We start from the raw sequence: 22,274 nt of genomic DNA, 5'->3' as shown, positions 1-22,274 counted from the left end.
ATAGTTCCTGAATTTGTGTTTTACTAAACATGGCCTACACAGATGAAAATAGGAAAGCTACTTCAGAATCTGTGATATTTGATGTCAGAAGTGCATCTCTGAAAGCAATGGGTCCATTCTAAATCTCTTAACCTCTAACCACAATTTGTTCTCCATTTATCCTGAGATCTCATTCTTAGGAATAAAAACACATTGAGAAGTCCTGAATCTTTGTTTTACTATTTTTCTGAAATGCTTGTAGTGTATGTGTTTACATCTAAATAATAGCTGTCACCACTTTCTGATCAATTTTAAAAACTGATTTTAAATAAGTGTTTTTCATAAATAATCCTGGATTTAGTTCTAAAATCAGAATAAACGATGCAAACTTTAAATCCATTAATCAAAATGCTTTTAGTTTCCTTTCCAACAAAGGCAGATAAACAGCCCCTTCAGACCACTGTGGTTTGAAACATAGCACTCACTGGCTGCCTTTTAAGGGCCTTCAGGGAGGGAGTAAAACAACAATTTTTGGTTTTCAGTTTCCCAGACAGTGAAGGAGAGATTTAGTAATTTTCTCAAGTGAAAAAGAATTCAATAACTTTCAAATAGAAACTAAGGTCAAATTTCCAAATAAAGTATATTGAATTTTTGTTTAAACTTTTAAAATCTCAAGTTTAAAGCTTTGAACGTAAGATTTAAAAAATTTTTTGGTATCTATTTTGTTGGCTTTAGTTAAATATCATACAAAGTAACCAACCATCTGGTAACTGTCACCTTAGAGAAAACATGATAGTGGTTGTTATGTATTTCTTCTATTGTTTTCTCTTCATTATCTTTGCCTTCTTTTCATTGCACTTTGCCAGCCAACAGAGGATGTATGGGTACATGTGATTCACACCCCCTTGTTTACACATGCATCTGTGCAAATACATAAGGTGGTAGGTTCAAAAAGAAGAATTAGCTTCCTGTCTCCTGGCCCTCTCCCACAAAAGAAGAATTAGTCCAGTTGGTTTTTCAAAATGGATTCCAGGATTCTTAGTGTTCCCTCGGGCTCAGGGTGGTTGGTAGGAAAAGCCTGTAATCCTCTCAGTTGCTTTTTAGTTTGTTTAGGGAATGGATCAAAGAAGGAAGATTTTACTGGGTGGCATGATTTTTTTATTATATGAGGGAAAATAGCACTTCAGTGTCTTTTGTTTAAAGACAAGCTTAACAGATGCCAAAAAGTACACCTCTCAGCCAGAGTCCCAGTCAACAAGCTGATAGATATTAAGATTCTGGATTCTTCATTGATTATATTCAGTCATTGTTGGGCAATTGACTCCCTGCCGTAATAATTGGGCCAGTATCTATAACCAGCATTTTACGGATGGATTCGCTAGACTCTTTCTGTAAGAGATGTTTCTAAAAAGAGTTATAGTGAGATATGCTTCTAAGAAAAGTTATACTGTAGTAGTGTAATAAAAGCTACTAGTGTTTTATTAGTATTTCACAAAAACAATGTTACTCTAGCTACCATATATGACTGCCTATGGGCTTTTATGATTATTCTAAAAAAATACTAAGGTATTACCTACCGGGGAACTCATGGTGATAGCTCCATCCAAAGTCTGAGCTGTTTTGGCTTTGTACTCCAAAAGACTTTATTTTCATACATCTTAACTAAAAACTAAGGCTTTAAATTGGTAATTCAAGGCCGGGCACGTGGCTTACACCTGAAATCCCAGCACTTTGGGAGGCCGAGGTGGGAGGATCACGAGGTCACGAGATCGAGACCATCCTGGCTAACACGGTGAAACTCCGTCTCCACTAAAAATACAAAAAAAAAAAAAGGCCAGACACAGTGACTCAAGCCTGTAATCCCAGCACTTTGGGAGGCCGAGGCAGGCAGATCATGAGGTCACGAGATCGAGACCATCCTGGCTAACACGGTGAAACCCCATCTCTACTAAAAATACAAAAAAATTAGCCGGGTGTGGTGGCGGGCACCTGTAGTCCCAACTGCTCCGGAGGCTGAGGCAGGAGAATGGCGTGAACTTGGGAGGTGGAGCTTGCAGTGAGCCTAGATCGCTCCACGGCACTCCAGCCTGGGTGACATAGCAAGACTCTGTCTCAAAAAAAAAAAAAAAAAAAAAAAACAAAATCGATAATTCAAAGCATAGGCCAGCTCTTTTTCAAGTGATGTTGTTCCCATAACAATCCATTAGTGAAAAACCAAATACCATATTCCAAGCTGCTAGTCACAGAGAAAACAAGCAGATGAGATGAATGTGATAGAAAGGACTAGAGTTAGTGTTGGGGTCATCCGTAGCCAACATTCCATTGTGTGAAGATCAGTAATCTGAATCCTTTTTAATTTGAGCACATTGGGGAACAGCTGAATACCCATACTGAGGCATAATTTAGGCTGTCAAGTGTCTCCTGTCAATATACATATTGTCATCTGATGTAAGGCAAAGAGACAGTCACTCCTGCTTCTTTATATCCCTACCTCCCAACATGGTGTCTTCATGCATGATGATCACGCAGTAAATCTTTAGTGATGAGAACACGACTTTAAGCAAGGCTGTATGATCTGCCTCAGAACAAGTGAGTCAGTAAGAATGCAGGCCCAGGACCATAGGAATGTATTACAGTTTTGCCCAAGAAACCACAAACGTTGGAAACACTCAGAGTTCTTTCTTGTATACATCAGCTGGTGTCATGCAATGGGACATATATCTGACTCTTCCCTGTTCTTTCCCTTATCTGTCCTGCATGTATCCATACCTCTTCCATCCTCCTCTTCTCCCCACCTCACCTGTCTTTTTCTTTGTTTGGCTTTATATAGGTGCTGGGAGTTCCTACAGAGGATACTTGGCCGGGAGTCTCCAAGCTACCTAACTACAATCCAGGTAACATTGATCTGAGTGTCCGAATACTCTGAGAATTAATAATGTAAGGAGAGCACTGGCCACACTAACAGGGCATTCTTTTTGTATTGTGAACTCAGCAGCAAAGATGGGTGTAGAGGAATTTCTACATTCATATATTCCCTGACTAATCTTTGTATGAGGAAGACACTGAAATAGTAATTGAGGTTAGACCAGTTCCCCAGCTCTGTAAAACAAGTAGCAAGCTGAATATAATTTGAAATGACTATTACTGCAGATTCCACATCCATTGTCAAATACCCAATGGCTCAAAAGAACAACTCAAAAGATGGGCTCACTTTTGGGCCCCCTGACTGTCATAAGTTTATTGATTAGATTGTTAAATTTCATTAAGTACAAAAAGAAAGCTAATGCAACAGAACACAGGTAGAGGCTCGCTAGGCCTAGGACATGCCAAGTAAGCTGTCTCTAGGTTGTACTTACTAAGAGTTCATTCATTGCCTGTAAACCTGACACTTGGTCATTGTCTCTCACACATTGGGTCTTTCAAGACTGGCTTCTGGGGTGGATGTAGAAGTGCTAGAAGTGTTATCCATGGGGGAATTCTTTGAGAAGTTGTTGCAAGGCCACATCGGAGGGATCAGATTAAGCAGTAGTCACTTCAAGGATGTTGAGACAGAAGGGAGGAGACAGGCACTGAACTACAGGATGGAGGATCATATTAGAAGCTGAAGCAGCAAATAAAGACCATGCCAAAGCTGAGCTCTCACTGGCAGGGTTAAAGGGGAGGTAGAAAGGTACAGATAAGGACAAGGTTAGGGTGGATATGCTCCAAGCCAGATTTTCTAGTCTATAATTATTCCATTACTAAAAACGAAATCTTCCCAAATTGTTGTCCTTACTAACTTTTTTTATTTGTATTTGTATTTTTTTTTTGAGGTGGAGTTTTGCTCTTATCGCCCAGGCTGGAGTGCAGTGGCACAATCTCAGCTCACTGCAACCTCCGCCTCCTGGGTTCAAGCGATTCTCCTGCCTCAGCCTCCCCGAGTAGCTGGAACTACAGGCACCCGCCACCATGCCCAGCTAATTTTTTGTATTTTTAGTAGAGATGAGGTTTCACCATGTCGGCCACACTGGTCTCGAACCCCTCACCTCAGGTGATCCACTTGCTTCAGCCTCCCAAAGTGCTGGGATTACAGGCATGAGCCACTGCACCTGGCCTGCTGTCCTTACTAACTTTGGTATGAGATTGTCCTGGAAGGTTTTATAAGAGCAAGGAATTTTTGGTAGAGTTAAAATGTGATTAAAGAAGAAAATAAAAGACATAGGGAGTTGGGGACTTTTTTTTTCTTCTTTTCTTCAGCATCCAATACTTTTGCTTACAACTATCCATAGGGATCAGGCATCTTGAACCACCAGGATTATGGAAGCCCTACAGCAAGCTAAAGACTAACTGTAAAGTCCTTTCTGCTGCTGTGTGAATGGTTATATCCATTACTAAAGGCCTTAAAATCATTTGCAAATGGTTTATGATTTCTAACTATTTTTCTAGAGTTTAACACCTGAGAAAAATGCCATTCTCTAGTCACAGGGCTTGGAATAGTGCCTATTTCCATTGGTCTGAGATAGAGAAAAAAGAACAAGTTTCTTGTGGAGCCATGGTCCAGTCTGCAAATTGCTCCTATCTCCAGTTGCCATGGTTTCCAGGAGAACTTGGCTCTCATCTTTTCCTGCCCTGCCTGTACTTCTCCCTGTCCACTCTGTTCTCTATTTTCTGTCAGCTTCCTAACTGAGGATGCCAGCAGAAGTTCAGAGTCACAGATGGATTGTAGGAAACAATTTGGATGATGCCAACACAAAGCTACTGTGGTGGGCATATGCTGCTCCCCCAAACTTCAGACATTTGGGTTTCAGGTTGGTTCAGGCAATCAACAGTGATCCTTAATACAAAATGTCTTGGTGAGAGCAATAATCATAGAAACTTGGCCAAAGTGCTTCCCCGCCAGATTGTGTGCTTAATAAGATAACTGGGTTCCAATAAAACAGAGAAAATATGTTGCATTTTTAAAAATTTCCTGTTGTTTCAAAACAATGTGCAGTTTTTCTATATAAGAAGAAAAGTCTCCAGGCCCAACATCCATAGGGCGCATCATCCATTGTTTTTCTTTTAAGTTTTCAATTTAATTCAAATAGGTCAAAAATTTTCAGGCACCTACTATCTGTCAGTTGCTGTGCCATGTGCTGGGGCTACGTAGATGGAGAGGGTCCATTCTTGAATCTCTAGTGTTTGAGTTTGGATTCATTCATCCACACTCTTTCGCCAGTTCTCTTTGTTACCGGGGTGCTCATTTGTGAGCTCTGCTTCCGTGGCTTGGGGAGTTCGTGGCTGTGGGCCAGGCTGAGCTTATGGAGCAAAGGGAATTGGAACCTTAGCCATAGCCAAGATGTCTAAACCTGGATTTGGAAATCTTAAAAGTCCAGCCTATCTTGGGCCATGGGGTCAGTACTATCGATAACTCAATCCCAAGGACTGTGTTTTAAAAGGGTCTTCAACATCTGCATTTCAGGGACATCCCCTTACATGAGTCAATAAGTTCCTTTTGAGCCACCCCCTACCCATCCCCATCCCTGAGCTGCTGTGGCTTCTACACACTTGAATGTCAATGATTAAGGGCAACAGAAGACAAGCTAGGAGCCAGGAAAGTGTCACAGATGAGCACTGTGTCAGCAGCATTCTGGATGAGCTTCCCATTCCTCTCCTTTTCATTCTAAGTAGTCCTAGGAGCCCCCAAACTTTGAATCAGCCAGTACAATTTTGAGGGAGTCCAATTGTCCGAAACTTGGGAGAACCATTCAGTGTCCATTTACACCCATGCCTCCATTTCTAGGCCTTATCTGGACACCTCTAGGAGGACAGCAAAGTTTCCATTTGTACAGCTTTTAAAAAGTCACCTGATGCTGACCCAGCCAGACAGATTTCTCTGACAGTTAACTGTTTTCTTGGAGCTTTGATGAGCGGGGTTGTAAGTTTTCTAGCCATCAATTCAGATTCTAGAGCCTGATTAAACCTGGGCAAGGTAAGAGGGTTGTGTGATTTTGGAAACTTACTTTTCCCTCCCTTCCTTCCTTCCTTCCTTCCTTCCTTCCTTCCTTCCTTCCTTCCTTCCTTCCTTCCTTCCCTCCCTCCCTCCCTCCCTTCCTCCCTTCCTTCCTTCTCTCTCTCTCTTTCCCTCCCTCCTTTCCTTCCTTCTCTCTCTTTCACTCCCTCCCTCCCTTCCTTTCTTCCTTCCTTTCTTTCTGTCTCCCCCACTCCCCGTTTTAAGCAAGCTGGCTGAGAACTCTGTGTCCTCCACTTCAAAGGGCCAGTTGTCTTATTTTGATGTGGGCAGATTGAAAAGTAGGCTTTGAAAAGTAGGTGCTTTTTTTGTTTAATCTTTTCTCCTGGGATAGCTTTCAGAGCTATATATCCAAGTGTCAGTGAGGGGGTTCTGACGAGCACAGATTCCCAGACTCTCAGCAGGATCATTCTCTAACAGAAATATAAAAGTGAAATATTAAAAACCCTGGAACGTGAACTCCATCTACAGAGTACCCAGTATCTTGCCTACTTGCACCATGGGAAAAAAAAATCTTGAAAAAAGAGGGAGGAGAAAAAAAGTGTTTTGAGTTAGAGGTTTACAGGTTTAGTAGAGCATAGTAACATCCCCTCAAAGAAGTGGGTGTTGCTCTGTGACCCCCCAAAACGCTCCTCCTTTGACTCAGCCGCCAGAACACTCACCCTCCTCCGGCAGTACACCCCCTTTTCACATGCTAACTGAGGCGCCCGTGATTGGCTGAACAATAAACTGGTCACACTTGCTAAAGGGCTGCCGTCTTTCACACAATTAACCAAGACACATTAATCAAGCTGGCTGGACGGGGCTGCGCGGGCCTCCTGCAGTGGGGGAGGGGAGAGAGTTTGGTAAGCCTTAATAATACTCCACAGGAAGCAATAGTAAAGAACCGCAAGCTGGAGGAGATTCTGCTATCAGAAAGTCAGAAGAGTTTAAAGCCCCAGTGGATGCCGTAGCTAGAATGGACAGGAGTTGTGGCGCTGAAGATCCCAGAAACTTAGAGCAAATTGAATGCTGGTCTTAGCTAAAATCTGCTAGTAGAAGACAGTACTGTGCATTCAAATGGCGACCCCCAGAGACATTTTTACAAGGTTCCTTTAGCCTTCTTAGCTCTCCCTGCCACTCCCATGAAAACGCACTCAGGAGCCGCTTCCCTGCGGAGACACAAGCACTGAGCAGTGGCTATGCCAAACCATACAGTGTAGGTTTCACCATGAGAACCAGTAGAAATGAAGAATATACAAAAGCATTCTGAATGAGATTTCCATTCCTTTCCAGTTCATTCAAAGTAGTCATAAGCACCCCTAAACTTTCAATTCAACCAGTACAATTTGAGGGAGCCCAGCTGGGAGCCCAGTCGAGGGTTCTCTCAATTTAGAACCAATTAAGAGAAAGTAGTAACTGGAAAGGTATTGGTTCTAAACTAAGTATCTGAAGGGTATTAAAAATAGTTAATTTTGAGAGAGAAAAAGTTAGCATTTGTATTTTTAATAGTATTTTCTGATTTTTCTTTTTCAAATTCCCTTTAAATAGATGTTCCAATGGCAATGCAGAACTGATAAGATCATACCTTAGAGACCAGTTTGCTACAGAATCGTGTAGGGCTTTTAAGAGAATCAACTAAATATTTAGACATTTCTCAACTAAAGTAAACGGAGGCCTTACTCCTCTGGAGGTTGTCCAGTCACCATCTCATTAGATGCAAAGATTCTGCGATAAAGAGAAACTTTTTTTCCTGCCTACATGATTGCACCCCGGTTGTGGTTTTTAATGTGTCATTGATTGTTTCATCCAACTCCTTTTGCTCCACTGAAAGGGTCTGTCATAGCTCTGTTTGCTTCCTTAAACACGGTTTTTGAAAGCGCTCACGCTGTGTGAGCTCAAATCCTAGCATTAATGTACTGCTGGGTTCATTTCACCACACTCAAAAGCGCTGAGTTTAAATCCCTCTCAATTCCATTTGAGGCACCAGAAGACTTTATCCTTCTCCACTAATGGTTCCAAGTTTACATCTAGATACTGGGGGTCAAGGACAGGAGAGGATTTAGAAATAACAGTGCATGACATTAGTCAATGCATTTGCCAAATTGGCAATTAGTTCCTGATGTGCGTGCAAAGCATTTTATTCCTGTCTCTTTGATGCTTGTTCCCATAGAGAAGGGAATAGAGTCCACAGAGGCCTTCAAACTTTTAAAGAAATATCTGCTGAAAATCATGCCTGATTTGTGACATGAGCTCAGCCGCAGGGAAGCATCCGGGATTATCCTGGTTCTTTTAGTCCCAGGAAAGAACACTGCACGTGGGAAGTTTTTCCACTAGAAGAACGTAATGAAAATCAAAAGGCAGGAAAGCGGTACTAAAAACCCTGCAGGGACCAGAATCAGATGTACGATAAGCGACAGGCCAACAGACGCCCAGTTGTTTTTCAGTACACTTGCTTTATCAACTTCTGACCACCAGGTGGAAGCAAGAAACAGCATGGATGGCATACTGACATCCAGCAGCATTGTACTGCAGCAATGCAGCCTTGTTCTAGGAATGACTTATTTTGACCTTAAATCCAGTGTGAGAGCTTCACTGCATCTGAAACCACTATGGGACAGACGATGATTAAAATGATCCTTGTCCCCACTGGGATGATAAAGAGCTATTCTGTTTTGGGCTCGAAGGGTTCTAAGCAAGTATCTGTGTTTGCTATGAACACAAGCTAAGGTCTGCACCTGGGTCGGCATCAGCTTGGTTGCATGAACTGTTAGCCAAGGGAGTTATTCAGTGGGTTGAACTGAGGGGAAAGATATTGATAAGAGAGGCTTTAACTGTGGGCATCAATTCATATGGAACTGTAGGTCCAAGCTCTCCTTTTACTATCTGGGGTAACTTGAGGAAGTTACTTATCTCCTAGTTCCCTAATCTGCAAAATGGGAGAAATCCTATCATTGTAAAAGTGTTTCCTGTGTGCCAGACACAGAACATACACAATTGCTAATCCCTATTACTGCCTGCCAAGATCAATGCTGGATGGAGTAGCCCAGTTCTACAGATGAGGAAACAGAGGCTTTCTCCTAGGCTCACACAGAGGCGTTTACTTATTGGAAATGGGTGAAATCTGCATCCACACCTTGTTCTCCTTTCATTAATCATGTTGTATCCCTCTGTCTCATTTTGCAGGATAAGTCTGAAAAATAAATGATATTGAATTGCATCTGCTATAGTGCCTAACTTTTAGTAGGTGCTCAGTAAAAGTTAGTTCCCATTCGGTTTTGGTTTTTGGTTTTTCTGTTTGTTTGTTTTTTGTTTTTTGAGATGAAGTCTTGTCACCCAGGCTGGAGGGCAGTGGCATGATCTCAGCTCACTGTAACCTCCGCCTCCCAGGTTCAAGCAGTTCTCCTGCTTCAGCATCCCTAGTAGGTGGGAATACAGGCGCACACCACCAAACCCAGCTAATTTTCGTATTTTTAGTAGAGACAGGGTTTCATCATGTTGGCCAGGCTGGTCGTCTCGAACTCCTAACCTCAAGTGATCTGCCTGCCTCGGCCTCCCAAAGTGCTGGGATTACAGGTGTGAGCCACCGCCCCCATTCGGTTTTGTACACAGTGTGGAAGTTCAGCTGCTCAGTGACTTGCCAGTGGTTCAGACCCAGGGACAGGTGTGTGAGAACAGATGCTATCTCTGCTCCCTTAGAAATCTTGGCTTCCTTGTAGAGGTCAGACATACCTCCAGGCACCAGAACTGACTTTTGCTTTTACTTGCATGGCCTAAACCTTGCCTGAATCCGCACATCCTAAGAGCTGACTCTCAGTTTTCAAATGCCTACCTAAGTTAGTTGTGCACCTGTTAAGGCTGTTCTTATTTGGTGATGGGTCTGTTCTGCTCCCTGCACCTGGACTGCAGTGATATATCTGCCCACTCTATGCCCACAGTGCCTTTCCCTGGGAGAATCCTTGTCATCTACATGCTACATAATGGGTATCCAGTAAGGGCTACTAAATCACAGACAACATTAGTGTTACCATTGTTAACTTCACCCAAACATGCTATAGTGGAAAGAATGCTGACGTTTTCTACAGAGCACACCTGACCACTTCTAGTGCTTCTAGTATTTTACACAAGCCCCCTACCTGGCACATAATAAGTAGTCAGTAGATATTTGTGAAATGAAATCAATGACTAAGAGTTAGAAAACCTGAGTTCTAGTTCCAGTTGCACCCTCTTGGACTCTAAATAATTCTTATTGTCTGCTTTGCAAAGAAGAACATATAAGTTATTATTCACCTTATTAATGGTAATAATAATTACGATTTATTGAGGACTAACTATGAGCTAGACACTTTACATATTTTATTTTACTTTGATTCACAACAGCCCTATCAGATAGAGACAATGTTGTAATCCCTACTTTATTGATGAGAGAGCTGAGGCTTTAAGAGAAGTATGTGACTTGCCCAGGGTCACCTAACCAGGAAGGGGGTGACCCAGAATATCCACACCTGTTGGACTCCAAGGGGGTCATAGCAGTATTCCACTTTACCTTAACTATCAAAGGGCAGATATAATGATTTGGTAATTAAAACAGTGCCCTAGACTGGGAACCGGCCATAAACTTTTGCAGGTTCATTTCCAAATGATTATGTCTTTCCACCCAGACTTGATTTTAGAATCTGTGAGCCTGGCGACATATTTCAGGAGTGTAATCTGAGTGGAGTTCCTACCCTGGGACTCCAGCAGCCTCCCTCTCTATAGCTACTGAAGCCACTGGCGTTCACTGAATCTATGAACCTCGATTGGGCTCATTACTGTCTCACTTCTGGAGTGCTGCCGAATGCTCCTGGGGAGTTACTATTAACATCTTTATTAACCCGTCCCCCAAATCAGTCAGTGAAATTAATTTAGATACACAGCCACTTTGATCTTCATTAATGGTTGCTTCTAGTTTCTACATTTATTTTTAGTTTTCTCATCTTTAATTTATTTGATGTCAATTATTAGTTTTTATTGGGGGGAGTAGATTATCTATCTTAAAGTAATTAAGATTAGGAAAAATTGCAAGTGAGTAAAAGCGGGTAAAAAGTATTTTTTCTAAAGTAAAACCCCAAGAATATATACAATTTTAATTTATTAATTAAAAAATAAATTTTAATGTTAAAAAGAAATAAAAGTAAAGTAAAACTCTGCCATGTTCCTTCCAAGTTGAAGAATATGAAGAATAAAAGAGGCCTCAAGGTGCCAAATACCATGTAAATGGCTCAAACCAGAGCCTCTTTCTCCATGTTTATGGCCAGTGCCTTGCACCGTCAAGCGCTGTAAAACACAGAGCTGGGGCCGGGCGTGGTGGCTCAATCCTGTAATCCCAGCACTTTGGGAGGCCGAGGCAGGATCACTTGAGGTCAGGAGTTTGAGATCAGCCTGGCCAACATGGTGAAACCTCATCTCTACTAAAAATACAAAAATTAGCCAGGTGTGGTGGTGGGTGCCTGTAATCCCAGCTACTCAGGAGGTTGAGGCAGGAGAATCGCTTGAACCCAGGAGGCAGAGGCTGCAGTGAGCAAAGATCCAGCCACTGCACTCCAGCCTGGGCAACAGAGTGAGACTCCATCTCAGAAAAAAAAACAAACAAAAAAATATACACACACACAGAGCCAGGTACACAAGTGGGCTCACTTGAGTTACTTTAACGTTTTAAAAATAAGTTTTAATATATTTATTTCATTTTTATTTTTCATCCAACCATCTACTTCTTATTTATTCAGCAAATATGTGTTGAATGCTAGGTACTAGGGACTGAGAGAGTAAAAAATAAATATGACACTGGTACCTGCCTTCAAGGAATATAGTCTAGAGGGGGAAATAAATAAATGATACAATGTGGGAAGTATACTACAGCAGCATTGCCGGGGTATCTTTAAGAAACTAGGGAAATCTGGCCGGGCGCGGTGGCTCAAGCCTGTAATCCCAGCACTTTGGGAGGCCGAGACGGGCGGATCACGAGGTCAGGAGATCGAGACCATCCTGACTAACACAGTGAAACCCCGTCTCTACTAAAAATACAAAAAAAACTAGCCGGGCGAGGTGGCGGGCGCCTGTAGTCCCAGCTACTCGGGAGGCTGAGGCAGGAGAATGGCGTGAACCCGGGAGGCGGAGCTTGCAGTGAGCTGAGATCCAGCCACTGCACTCCAGCCCGGGCGACAGAGCGAGACTCCGCCTAAAAAAAAAAAAAAAAAAAGAAACTAGGGAAATCTTGGACTTGGCTGTGACATGACAAGAAAGAATAGGAAAATAAAAGAAAAGAAGGAACTAGGGAAACGGCCCTCTTAATTTGGGGAATTTAGGGATGGTTTTATTTATTTATTTTTTTGAGATGAAGTCTCACTCTGTCACCCAGGCTGGAGTACAGTGGCGCGATCTTGGCTCACTGCAACCTCCACCTCCAGGTTTCAAGCGATTCTCATGCCTCAGCCTCCCAAGTAGCTGGGATAACAGGCGTGCAGCCCCATGCCCAGCTAATTTTTGTAGTTTTAGTAGTGACGGGGGTTTCACCATGTTGGTCAGGCTGGTCTCGAACTTCTGACCTCAAGTGATCCGCCCACCTCGGTCTTCCAAAGTGCTGGGATTACAGGCATGAGCCACCATGCCTGCCCTAGGGATGGTTTTCAAAGAAAGAGACGTGGGCTTGGCCTTCAAAAGTGCCAGGATTACAGGCATGAGCCACTGTACCCGGCCACCCCTGCTATTTTGTTCAAAGGAAACAAAAGGGGGAAGGAAGAGATTTATAGAGAGAGTAATAAGTATAAGGTTTTAACCTTTTGAGATTAAGGTATCTGTGGAACCACAAAATGGAGATATCTAAAAAGCAAGTAGAAATATAAACTGTGAGTACAGAAGTCCAGCCTAGAAATACAGGAGAAGTCATGTGCCATGTGCTTAAATCGGTATTTAAAGCCTCAGGTGTGAATTCAGTTGTCCAAAGGAAAGTGTGTAGAGAAAGAAGAAAGGACGAGGTAACCCTGTGGGGCCAGTACTATAGGACTAGGTAGAGGGAAGGGAGTCTTTAGACGCTGAGAAGGAACAGCCAGAGGAGCTAAAGGAGACCAGTAGGTAATCCTAGCAATACCGTGGAAATCATATGGCCACATCACTGGAGGAGGGCTGGGTTCCATGCCTGTGTATTCTCAATGCTGAGCTCAATGACTGCATGTGGTGGCCCTTTAATATGCGTAGGGACTACAGGGAGTGGTCAGTGTCAAATGATGCATCATTAAATACAACACTCACTGAAAAGCATGATCAAGCCATACGTCAAAAATCATTTGTTGGGGCAGACAGAGTTCAATCACAGTCCTGCCTCTGAGAGAGGGGAGAGTCCTGACTATGCCCATTCCCTCCACCTTCTCCATCCACCAGGAGCAAGGCCTGGTCTCTCCTTCCTTTACAGAGACCTCAGGCACAGGCTTTGGCAGAGGGATATTTTCTCAGAATCCACAGAAAGTTTTGATTCACAATTAGAAAAGTAATACACTACAAATATGAGTTGGAGGGCCAAGGTTGAACAATGCCAAGGAGTACCCTCAGTGAGGACACCAGCTTTTAGAGCATCCTGATGATGCTCAAAGGGGACTCTAAAGCTTGGGAAGGGCCAGGTGCGGTGGCTCACACCTGTAATCCCAGCATTTTGGGAGGCTGAGGCAGGTGGATCACCGTAGGTCAGGAGTTCAAGACCAGCCTGACCAACATGATGAAACCCCGTCTCTAGTAAAAATACAAAAATTAGCCAGGCATGGTGGAGTGTGCCTATAGTCCCAGCTACTCAGGAGGCTGAGGCAGGAGAATCTCTTGAATCCGGGAGGCAGAGGTTGCAGTGAGCCAAGATCATGCCACTGGACTCCAGCCTGGGAGACAGAGCAATATTCCATCTTAAAAAAAAAAAGAAAGAAGAAGAAAAAAAGAAAGAAAAAGCTTGGGAAGCCTTGAGCCAAAGACTAGGGAAACTTCCAAGCCACTTACCTGACGAAGAGTGAAGCAAACAGTTGTGAGGACACGAGTGAGTGAGTGTGTGTGTGTGTGTGTGTGTGTTTGGGGTGAGGGTGAAGGGCAGGTAGGAGAAAAAGAGTTACAGATTTTGGCAGTGCAGTTTTCAAGTTACTGCTTAAGATAGTGAAATAAGGCTAACAACATTATCAACTATTTAAATATACGGTATCTCAAGAATGCATTGTATTCAGGAAATTCCAGAGGTGTAGTTCAGTAGACAGCACTATAAGATAACCTTAGGGTGACTGTGGCAAGACTATAGTAACTAGAAAATGTTTTACCTTGAGCTAAGACTCAAAATGGTGCAGTGATGTTTTACCAATCAATCAACAAATCTCTGTTGACTAAGATTACCAGACTTGAATTCCGTTGTGAAATGAGCTTTATTAAATATTTATGAAAAATGGACTATTTTTACTATGGTAGCAAAAGTTCTGCCCTCATTTTAATTTCACTCCACTTAGTTTGGAAATGTAAATGTTCTGCTTTATTACTTTCCTTTTGCAACTTTGCTTTTCCTGCCTTGAATTCCAATTGAACTCAAATGAGAACTCTTTTTAGAGAGAACTGCAGAGGGATGAGGAGAAAAATCGAGTCTAATGATTTACTCTCGTCTTTGGAAGGAGAAGGGAAACAAGCTACCTCCAGACCTATTATTTTTAGAGGCGACTGAAGCCAGAGAAACCAGACTCCTCTTGAAATGGTGCTGTGTGAAATGCCTATCTGTTTGTGGATCATTCTGTCACTGATGCTTGCAGCTTACCTACTGGGAAAAATCAATGGGAGAGAGGCAAGGTCATTCAGCCTCAGGTTATCTGCCTGAGTGGGAGGGCAGACCACAAATAGGCGTCGCACTTTGCTTCTGCTTAATAGCAGCTCCCTGACTGACCCCGGACACATCCATTCCTGTCTCAGCTAATGTAGCTACAAAATAGAGGTGGACGGGGCGTCAGTACAATCCGTCTACCCCAAACATGGACTCAAGTACAAAATGTTGTTACTCCTGGGGTCCTGGGGCAACTATTACAGGTCATCCTTTTCTGGCAGAATTTATGAGAACTGAATTTTCCCTTGTAGTGCTTCCTCTCTCACATCCCTGAACAAACATATTAAGTATGTGTCAGACACTATGTTCTGCAACGTTTATATGCATTGATTAATTAAATTCTTACAACAACCTCATTTGAGTTGTTACAGATGAGGTAATGAGCCTCAGAGAAGTGTGTGTCGAGTTGCTGGTGAGTGATAGACCCTGCCCTCTTTGCTAGACCAAAGATCCTCTGTTTTAGCTCCTTACTGGAAAATTCTGGAGACCACTGAACTATTGAAGACATAATAACAGGCCAGGCGTGGTGGCTTATGCCTGTAATCCTAACACTTTGGGAGGCTGGGGCTGGAGGATTGCTGGATACCCGAGTATGAGACCATCCTGGGCAACATAGGGAGACTCCATCTCTACAAACATTTTTAAAAATTAGCCGGAAGTGGTGGTGTGCATTTATGGTTCCAACTACTCAGGAGGCCGAGGCAGGAGAATGGCTTGAGACCGGGAGGTCAAGGATGTAGTGAGCCGTGATCACGCTCATGCCATTGCACTCTAGCCTGGGCAACAGAATGAGAACGTCTTTCAAAAACCCAAAGAAACTTGTAATAACAGTACAATGAGTAACCAATGTCTGGACCCTTCCCAGGCTAGTTGAATCAAACCTCAGGGCTTCCTTTCTCGTAAAGGTTTCCAGGCAATGCCAGTATGCAGCTCCCCTTGAGAACCTACCTCTCCAAAATGAGAGGTCAAAACCAAAAGAAGAAAAGGAATGAGATTAACACTTACTGAGGCCCTACTACAGGCCACGTGCTTAATCTTTTGTAATTTTCCCAGCAACTGGAAAATGATTCCCATTTTACAGATTTGGAAACTTCTCAATTATTTAACCAGAGAGGCCAAGCAATTTCCCTAAAGTCTCAAAGCTTGTAAGTGGCAAAAAGGAGACTTGAGCTTGGGCTCGTGTTCATGTTACCATACTACCAAGCTAAGAAACACACCACTGACCCACATTGAGGACTCAGAAGAAATCAAGTCAGACTTAGAGGAACTGGGACTTGGAGCAAGTTAGAATTTTAGTAGAAGACATTTAGAGAAGGTTTCCAAGGAGAACTAACAATAAGGCAGAAATACCTGAGTGGAAGAGAGGGGGGTGTTATATCAGAAAGGGAGAGAAGCAGGAAAAGAAGAGACAAAGAGTGAAGAAATATTTATATTACATTTACTATCCTAGTTTCACAACTCTATGCAGTAGGAACTATTATTATCCCCCTTCTGCAGGTGGGAAAACTGAGGCCCAGTGAGCTTAAGGAATATCTTCAGGTCACACAGCTGGTCAGAGGCATTGTGTGGGTTTACCCGGGTCCTGGATCCAAGTGCCTGGCCATGCATTGTTTATACTGCCCATAACTTTTCAAAGAAAGGGAAAGAGGAAGGAAAAGCAAATAGGATTTATTTTGTTTAATGGTCCAGAGCAGGCATTTTGCACTCATTATTTCACTGGTTTGCTTCAGGATCCTTGCGAGGTGAATACCACCTTCAATTTGCATTGAGAAAATGGAGGGTTGCCCCTACAGAATGGGAGAAAATTTTTGCAATCTACCCATCTGACAAAGGGCTAATATCCAGAATCTACAAAGAACTTAAACAAATATACAAGAAAAAATCAAACAACCCCATCAAAAAGTGGGCAAAGGATATGAACAGACATTTCTCAAAAGAAGACATTTATGCAGCCAACAGACACATGAAAAAGTGTTCGTCATCACTGGCCATCAAAGAAATGCAAATCAAAACCATAGATACCATCTCACACCAGTTAGAATGGCCGTCATTAACAAGTCAGCAAACAACAAATGCTGGAGAGGATGTGGAGAAATAGGAACACTTTTACACTGTTGGTGGAACTGTAAACTAGTTCAACCATTGTGGAAGACAGTGTGGGGATTCCTCAAGGATCTAGAACTAGAAATACCATTTGACCCAGCCATCCCATTACTGGGTCTATACCCAAAGGACTGTAAATCATGCTACTGTAAAGACACATGCACATGTATTGTTTATTGTGACACTATTCACAATAGCAAAGACTTGGAACCAACCCAAATGTCCATCAGTGATAGACTGGATTAAGAAAATGTGGCACATATACACCATGGAATACTATGCAGCCATAAAAAAGGATGAGTTCATGTCCTTTGCAAGGGACATGGATGCAGCTGGAAACCATCATTCTGAGCAAACTATCGCAAGAACAGGAAACCAAACACTGCATGTTCTCACTCATAGGTGGGAATTGAACAATGAGAACACTTGGACACAGGGCGGGGAACATCACATCCCAGGGCCTATTGTAGGGTGGGGGGCAAGGGGAGAGATAGCATTAGGATAAATACCTAATGTAAATGACAAGTTAATGGGTGCAGCAAACCAACATGGCACATGTATACATATGTAACAAACCTGCATGTTGTGCACATGTACCCTAGAACTTAAAAGTACAATAATAAAAAAAAAATTTAAATTTAAAAAAATCATAAAAAAAAGAAAGAAAACTGAGGGTTGCCATGGATGGTCAAAGTATCTTAAATGAGGTCTCAGCAAAACTGAAGCAGGAGAGTCCATATTCAAACCCTACGTCAGCTAACCCCCAACCCACGTGCCACAGAACACCACTCAAGTTAGAAAGAGTATTAAAATATTGAAGGCCAAAAACATAGCACATAGACCTCTCAGAAGGGAAAAATGGAAAATGGGAAAGGATGGAAATGGATTTCATTTTGTTGATTGAAACTGGGAGATGACTGAATGAGGAAATATTTTGATTTTGTTTGGCCAGGGAAGAGCTGTAAATAGGCAGCAGAAAGTGGTTTGAAGAGAAACATACTAAACAAATGCCAGATATTCTTATCTTTACTGGTTATTTTGAACTTAGACAAAATAATACTGAACAGAGAGTAAATAACCTAGACAAGTACTTCCCGTAGTGCCCACCTGGGACTATAAAATGCCAGCAGAGAGGTTCACATTTGATTGCACCTGCCCTTGAAAACTCAGTTGAAGTCACTTTGATCACTCCTTTCACTCTACAACTCTTAGCACTATAAGTTCAAATTTTCATTGAAGTTCCTTTTGAAATTGCAAAATAATATTGTATATGCTTTATTTCAAAAATGTTTGAGAAAATGGGCAATGAAGGAAAAAGGGTAAGCCCCTGTAACCACCACCACTATCTAGTGAGTAGCCTTCCAGATCTATGTGCGCACCAACGTGAATACATGAGTATTATCAAATTAATTTTTGGCCAACCATAATTAAATTCTTTGTTGTGATAAACAACCTTGGTTTATTCCATTTATATAGGAACTGGAGGAAGAGATTTTTAAAACCAAAATAATAGCTGGGAACGTTGGCTCATGCCTGTAATCCGAGCACTTTGGGAGGCTAAGATGGGAGGAACACTTGAGGCCAGGAGTTCAAGACCAGCCTGGACAAAAAGAAAAGTGAGACTCCCATCTCTAAATAATTTTTTTTTTTTTTTACTCCAGAGGCTGAGATGGGAGAATCACTTGAGGCCAGGAGTTCCAGGCTGCAGTGAGCCATGATCACGCTAGTGTACTCACCAGCCTGGGTGAGAGCCTGTCTCTAAACAAACTAATAAACAAAATAGTTAAATTTCAGGCCTAAGAAAAATATAAGGCAGAAATACCATTTTGAATGCGAGTTGAAATATTCTTTTTTCAATTTGGAGTGGACAATGAAGGAAATTTGATGAAGAGCATCCATCAACTTGCCTCCCCTGCAGCAACTCTTACAGCCCTTACATGGAAGAAGCATTCAGTTAGTATTTCTTAAGTGAATGAGAAATCATTCCCTTTTAGGATGGTTTTTGTTTGGGTTAAATGTTATCAATACTAAGAATCATAGAAACACGTACACCCAAATATAAATGCTGTAGAGTGCTCCAATTTTTATTATCACCTATTTAGGAATATTCAAGCCAGGATTCACTTCCATTTTTACCACAAGTGACATACAAAATTAGCTCCCCCCTTTTTTTTAATTTTTATTATTTTTTTTTTTGAGACAGGGTCTTGCTCTGTCTCCCAGGCTGGAGTGAGTGTCACAATCACAGCTCACTGCAGCCTCAACCTCCCAGGTTCAGTGATCCTCCCACCTCACCCTCTCAAGTAGCTGGGACTATAAGCACATGCCACCAGGCTCGGTTGTTGTTGTAGATACAGGTCTCACTATGTTGTCCAGGTTGGTCTTGAACTCCTGGTCTCAACTAATCCTCCAGCCTGGGCCTCCCAAAGTGCTGGGATTACAGGCAAGAGCCACCATGCCTGGCTCCCCTGACTTTTTTTTTTTTTTTTTTTTTTTTTTTACCACTTTTGAGTCTTTAAGACTGCCTCATTATTCATCACATTTCACGCACATATACTTGTTCTCCCAAATGAATTGTAAGCTCTGTAGAAGTAGTGGGGTTTCTTTTGATCTGTTTTGTATTCTTCCCAGCACTTGGTACATGCTCTGCACACAGTATATGTTAAACAAATGTTTGCTGACTTTACTGAATATGTTGACTGTATTAGTTTGCTAGAGTTGCTGTAACAAAGTCTCGGACTGGGTGGTTTAAGCAACAGAAATGTATCATCTTACAGTTCTGGAGACTGGGAAGTCTGAAATTGAGGTGTTGGTGGGGTTGGCTCCTTGGGAGGGGTGTGAGGGAGAGTTTGATCCAGGTCTCTCTCCTTGGCTTGTTGATGCTCATCTTCTCCTTGAATCTCTTCACTTCACCTTCTCTGATGCACATCTATTTCTCAGTCCACATTTTTTTTGCCTTTTTAGGAGGATGCGAGTCAAATTGCATTAGGGCCCACCCTAGTGCTTTCATCTTAACTAATTACATCTGCAACGATCCTATTTCCATATAAGATCATATTCTAAAGTAGTTGGGGTTAGGACTTCAACATGTGAATTTTGAGAGCACATAATTCTACCCATAAGAGTGACCTTTCACCAAATCATAAAAATTTAGCAGGAGATGAGGCTTTAAAAATCACGGTAGCCTACCTGATGCTTGAATCCTTTTTTTCCACCAAGCCAAGAAGAGCATTTAGAATTTAACAGTATATTTGGCAACTGGGTTTTCGGGTTGATTTTATTTTTTAACGCCCTCTGTATCCTTTCCAGAATGGTTCCCGCTGCCTACGCCTCGAAGCCTTCACGTTGTCTGGAACAGGTGAGTACTACCTCAGGAAGAGATCGTTAAGCAGGATTGGAGAGACGTTTCCCTGGATCTCAGTCCACTGAACAGCAGCCCGTGAGCACTTCCATGTGGGGGCTCTAAGCTGTAGGAAGATGCCTCTGGGAGCCCCAGACCCCTGCAAGTCTGTTAGTTTTTCTCTATGAACCATTTTACTTTCAGTGAGTTTGGTCATTAAAATTGTTTTGTGTCCCTCAGCCATGCCCCAGGCCCTGAGAACAGGGAGTGTTGGTCTGCAAGAAAACCTAGTGGGTTTATTATTCTCTGACACAGAGAAACCAAATAACATCATTGAGTGGCTATTGGAGGGGGGGCAACTTGATTCATGGGGGTCATGCTTTCCCAGGCCCTCTCTACGCAGTCTCGGCTCAGACCAGGGCAGACTTTTATTACCAGCTTTCAACAAATCCCTAGTTTCTTTTGCAAAGTAAAACAGATAATAGAGACATTCCGGGAATAGTTAGCTAACTAAGCTGTGCCAGGCAACCTCCGGGCTAAGAAGAACTCAGTGTTTTCGGACAATGACCAATTACAATAACCAGTATTATTTGATCTGAGAGTAATTAGCCGAGGCTCTGTTCTTTTTGCTTCAGTGAGGAGGCAAAAAGGGCAGTGAGGAAAACATCAGAGACAGGGGAGACGAGCTCAAATGTCAAAGAAAAACATACTCTTGCAGGTGGGGAGAAGTGGAAGAGTTTCACTGGCCAAGATCCTGACTGAACACTTGAACATTGTTTTTCCCTGAAAATATGGTAGAATTTAACTTAACCGAAAGTCGTTTGAATTCTTCATTCTTACTGTTCATATCCTTTAAAAAGCCTCCACGTTGAGTAAATTTCAGGGTACAAAAGAGTAAAATAGGTAGGGAATATAGAACTGTGGACTACCAGAGGATCTTTCACTGGGAGGGACAGGTCTCTCCAGGACATCTGCACCCTCCACTCTTATTTTCAAAAACACTGTATAACCTGAAACTCCCCTTTATTTTGGAGACAGGTTCTAGGAAACTGCTGTTTATCACTTCATTCAAGACGTGCAAATGTTCTTTTGAACAGTATAGTCAGGCTCCCTCCTCTCTATCTAGTGATATGTGGATTTCAGCACTGCCCCGTGGCTTTCTTTCATGTCACTATCAGCTTCCAAAGTAAATGGCACCTCTCAACCTGAGAACCATCTTACTACTCCATGCGGCTGCTGCAGCTGCTCCTGTCCCATGGCAGAAGATAGTTCACCAGCCTCCTGCTATCACCCCACCAGCCTTTCTTTCTAGGGCTGAGCAAGGCTTGAATTCTCTGATTATCTCTCTGGCTTTTCTGACGATACAGCACCCATGGGCTCTGCCCCTTCCCTTGTCCCCTGGCAATATGTATTCACCTTTTCTCAGACTTCTGGCTTCTCTGCTCAGATCTTTAATGCAGGAAGTAATGTCCAGGCTGGGCCCGGTGGCTCACACCTGTTAATCCTAGCATTTTGGAAGGACAAGGTGGGCGGATCACCTGAGGTCAGGAGTTCAAGACCAGCCTAGCCAACATGGCGAAACCCTGTCTCTACTAAAGATACAAAAAATTAGCCGAGCATGGTGGCATGTGCCTATAGTCCCAGCTACTCAGGAGGTCGAGGCATGAGAATCGTGGAGGCGGAGGTTGCAGTGAGCTGAGATCGTGCCACTGCACTCCAGCCTGGGTGACGGAGTGAGACTCCATCACAAAAAAAAAAAAAAAAAGGGAAGTAATGTTTAGAGGTGTTTAGAGGTATGTTGTCTAATACAGTAGCCACTAGCCACATGTGACTGTTTAACTTTTAATTTACTTAAATTTAAAATTCAGTTATGTTGCACTAGCTGCAGTCCAAGGACTCAGTAGCCACATTGGAGTAGTGACTATGATATTGGACAGAGCAAAAATAGAATATCTGCATCATCATGGAAAATTCCATTGGCAGCGTTAGCCTAGATTGTCACATGGGAAAATTCT

The 22,274-nt window shown here is 42.5% G+C and overlaps 1 protein-coding gene across 4 annotated transcripts in view; it reads left to right on the top strand.

Moving 5' to 3' along the window:
- Positions 1-22,274, top strand: part of CDK15 (cyclin dependent kinase 15) — a 92,052-nt gene that overhangs the window by 48,586 nt on the left and 21,192 nt on the right. For 3 of the 4 annotated variants that reach the window (XM_033230687.1, XM_033230688.1, XM_033230689.1), the window contains exons 10-11: positions 2,810-2,873; positions 20,229-20,277. In XM_033230687.1, coding sequence (XP_033086578.1) covers positions 2,810-2,873; positions 20,229-20,277 — 113 coding nt within the window. Of the gene's footprint in view, positions 1-2,809; positions 2,874-8,425; positions 9,226-20,228; positions 20,278-22,274 lie in introns of those variants that run through there. The other variant, XM_033230690.1, reaches the window with a different exon arrangement.

This window comes from Trachypithecus francoisi, unplaced genomic scaffold, assembly GCF_009764315.1.
Source record: "Trachypithecus francoisi isolate TF-2019V2 unplaced genomic scaffold, Tfra_2.0 Lachesis_group13, whole genome shotgun sequence".
NCBI lineage: Eukaryota > Metazoa > Chordata > Mammalia > Primates > Cercopithecidae > Trachypithecus > Trachypithecus francoisi.
This window is presented reverse-complemented; position numbering and strand designations above follow the sequence as displayed.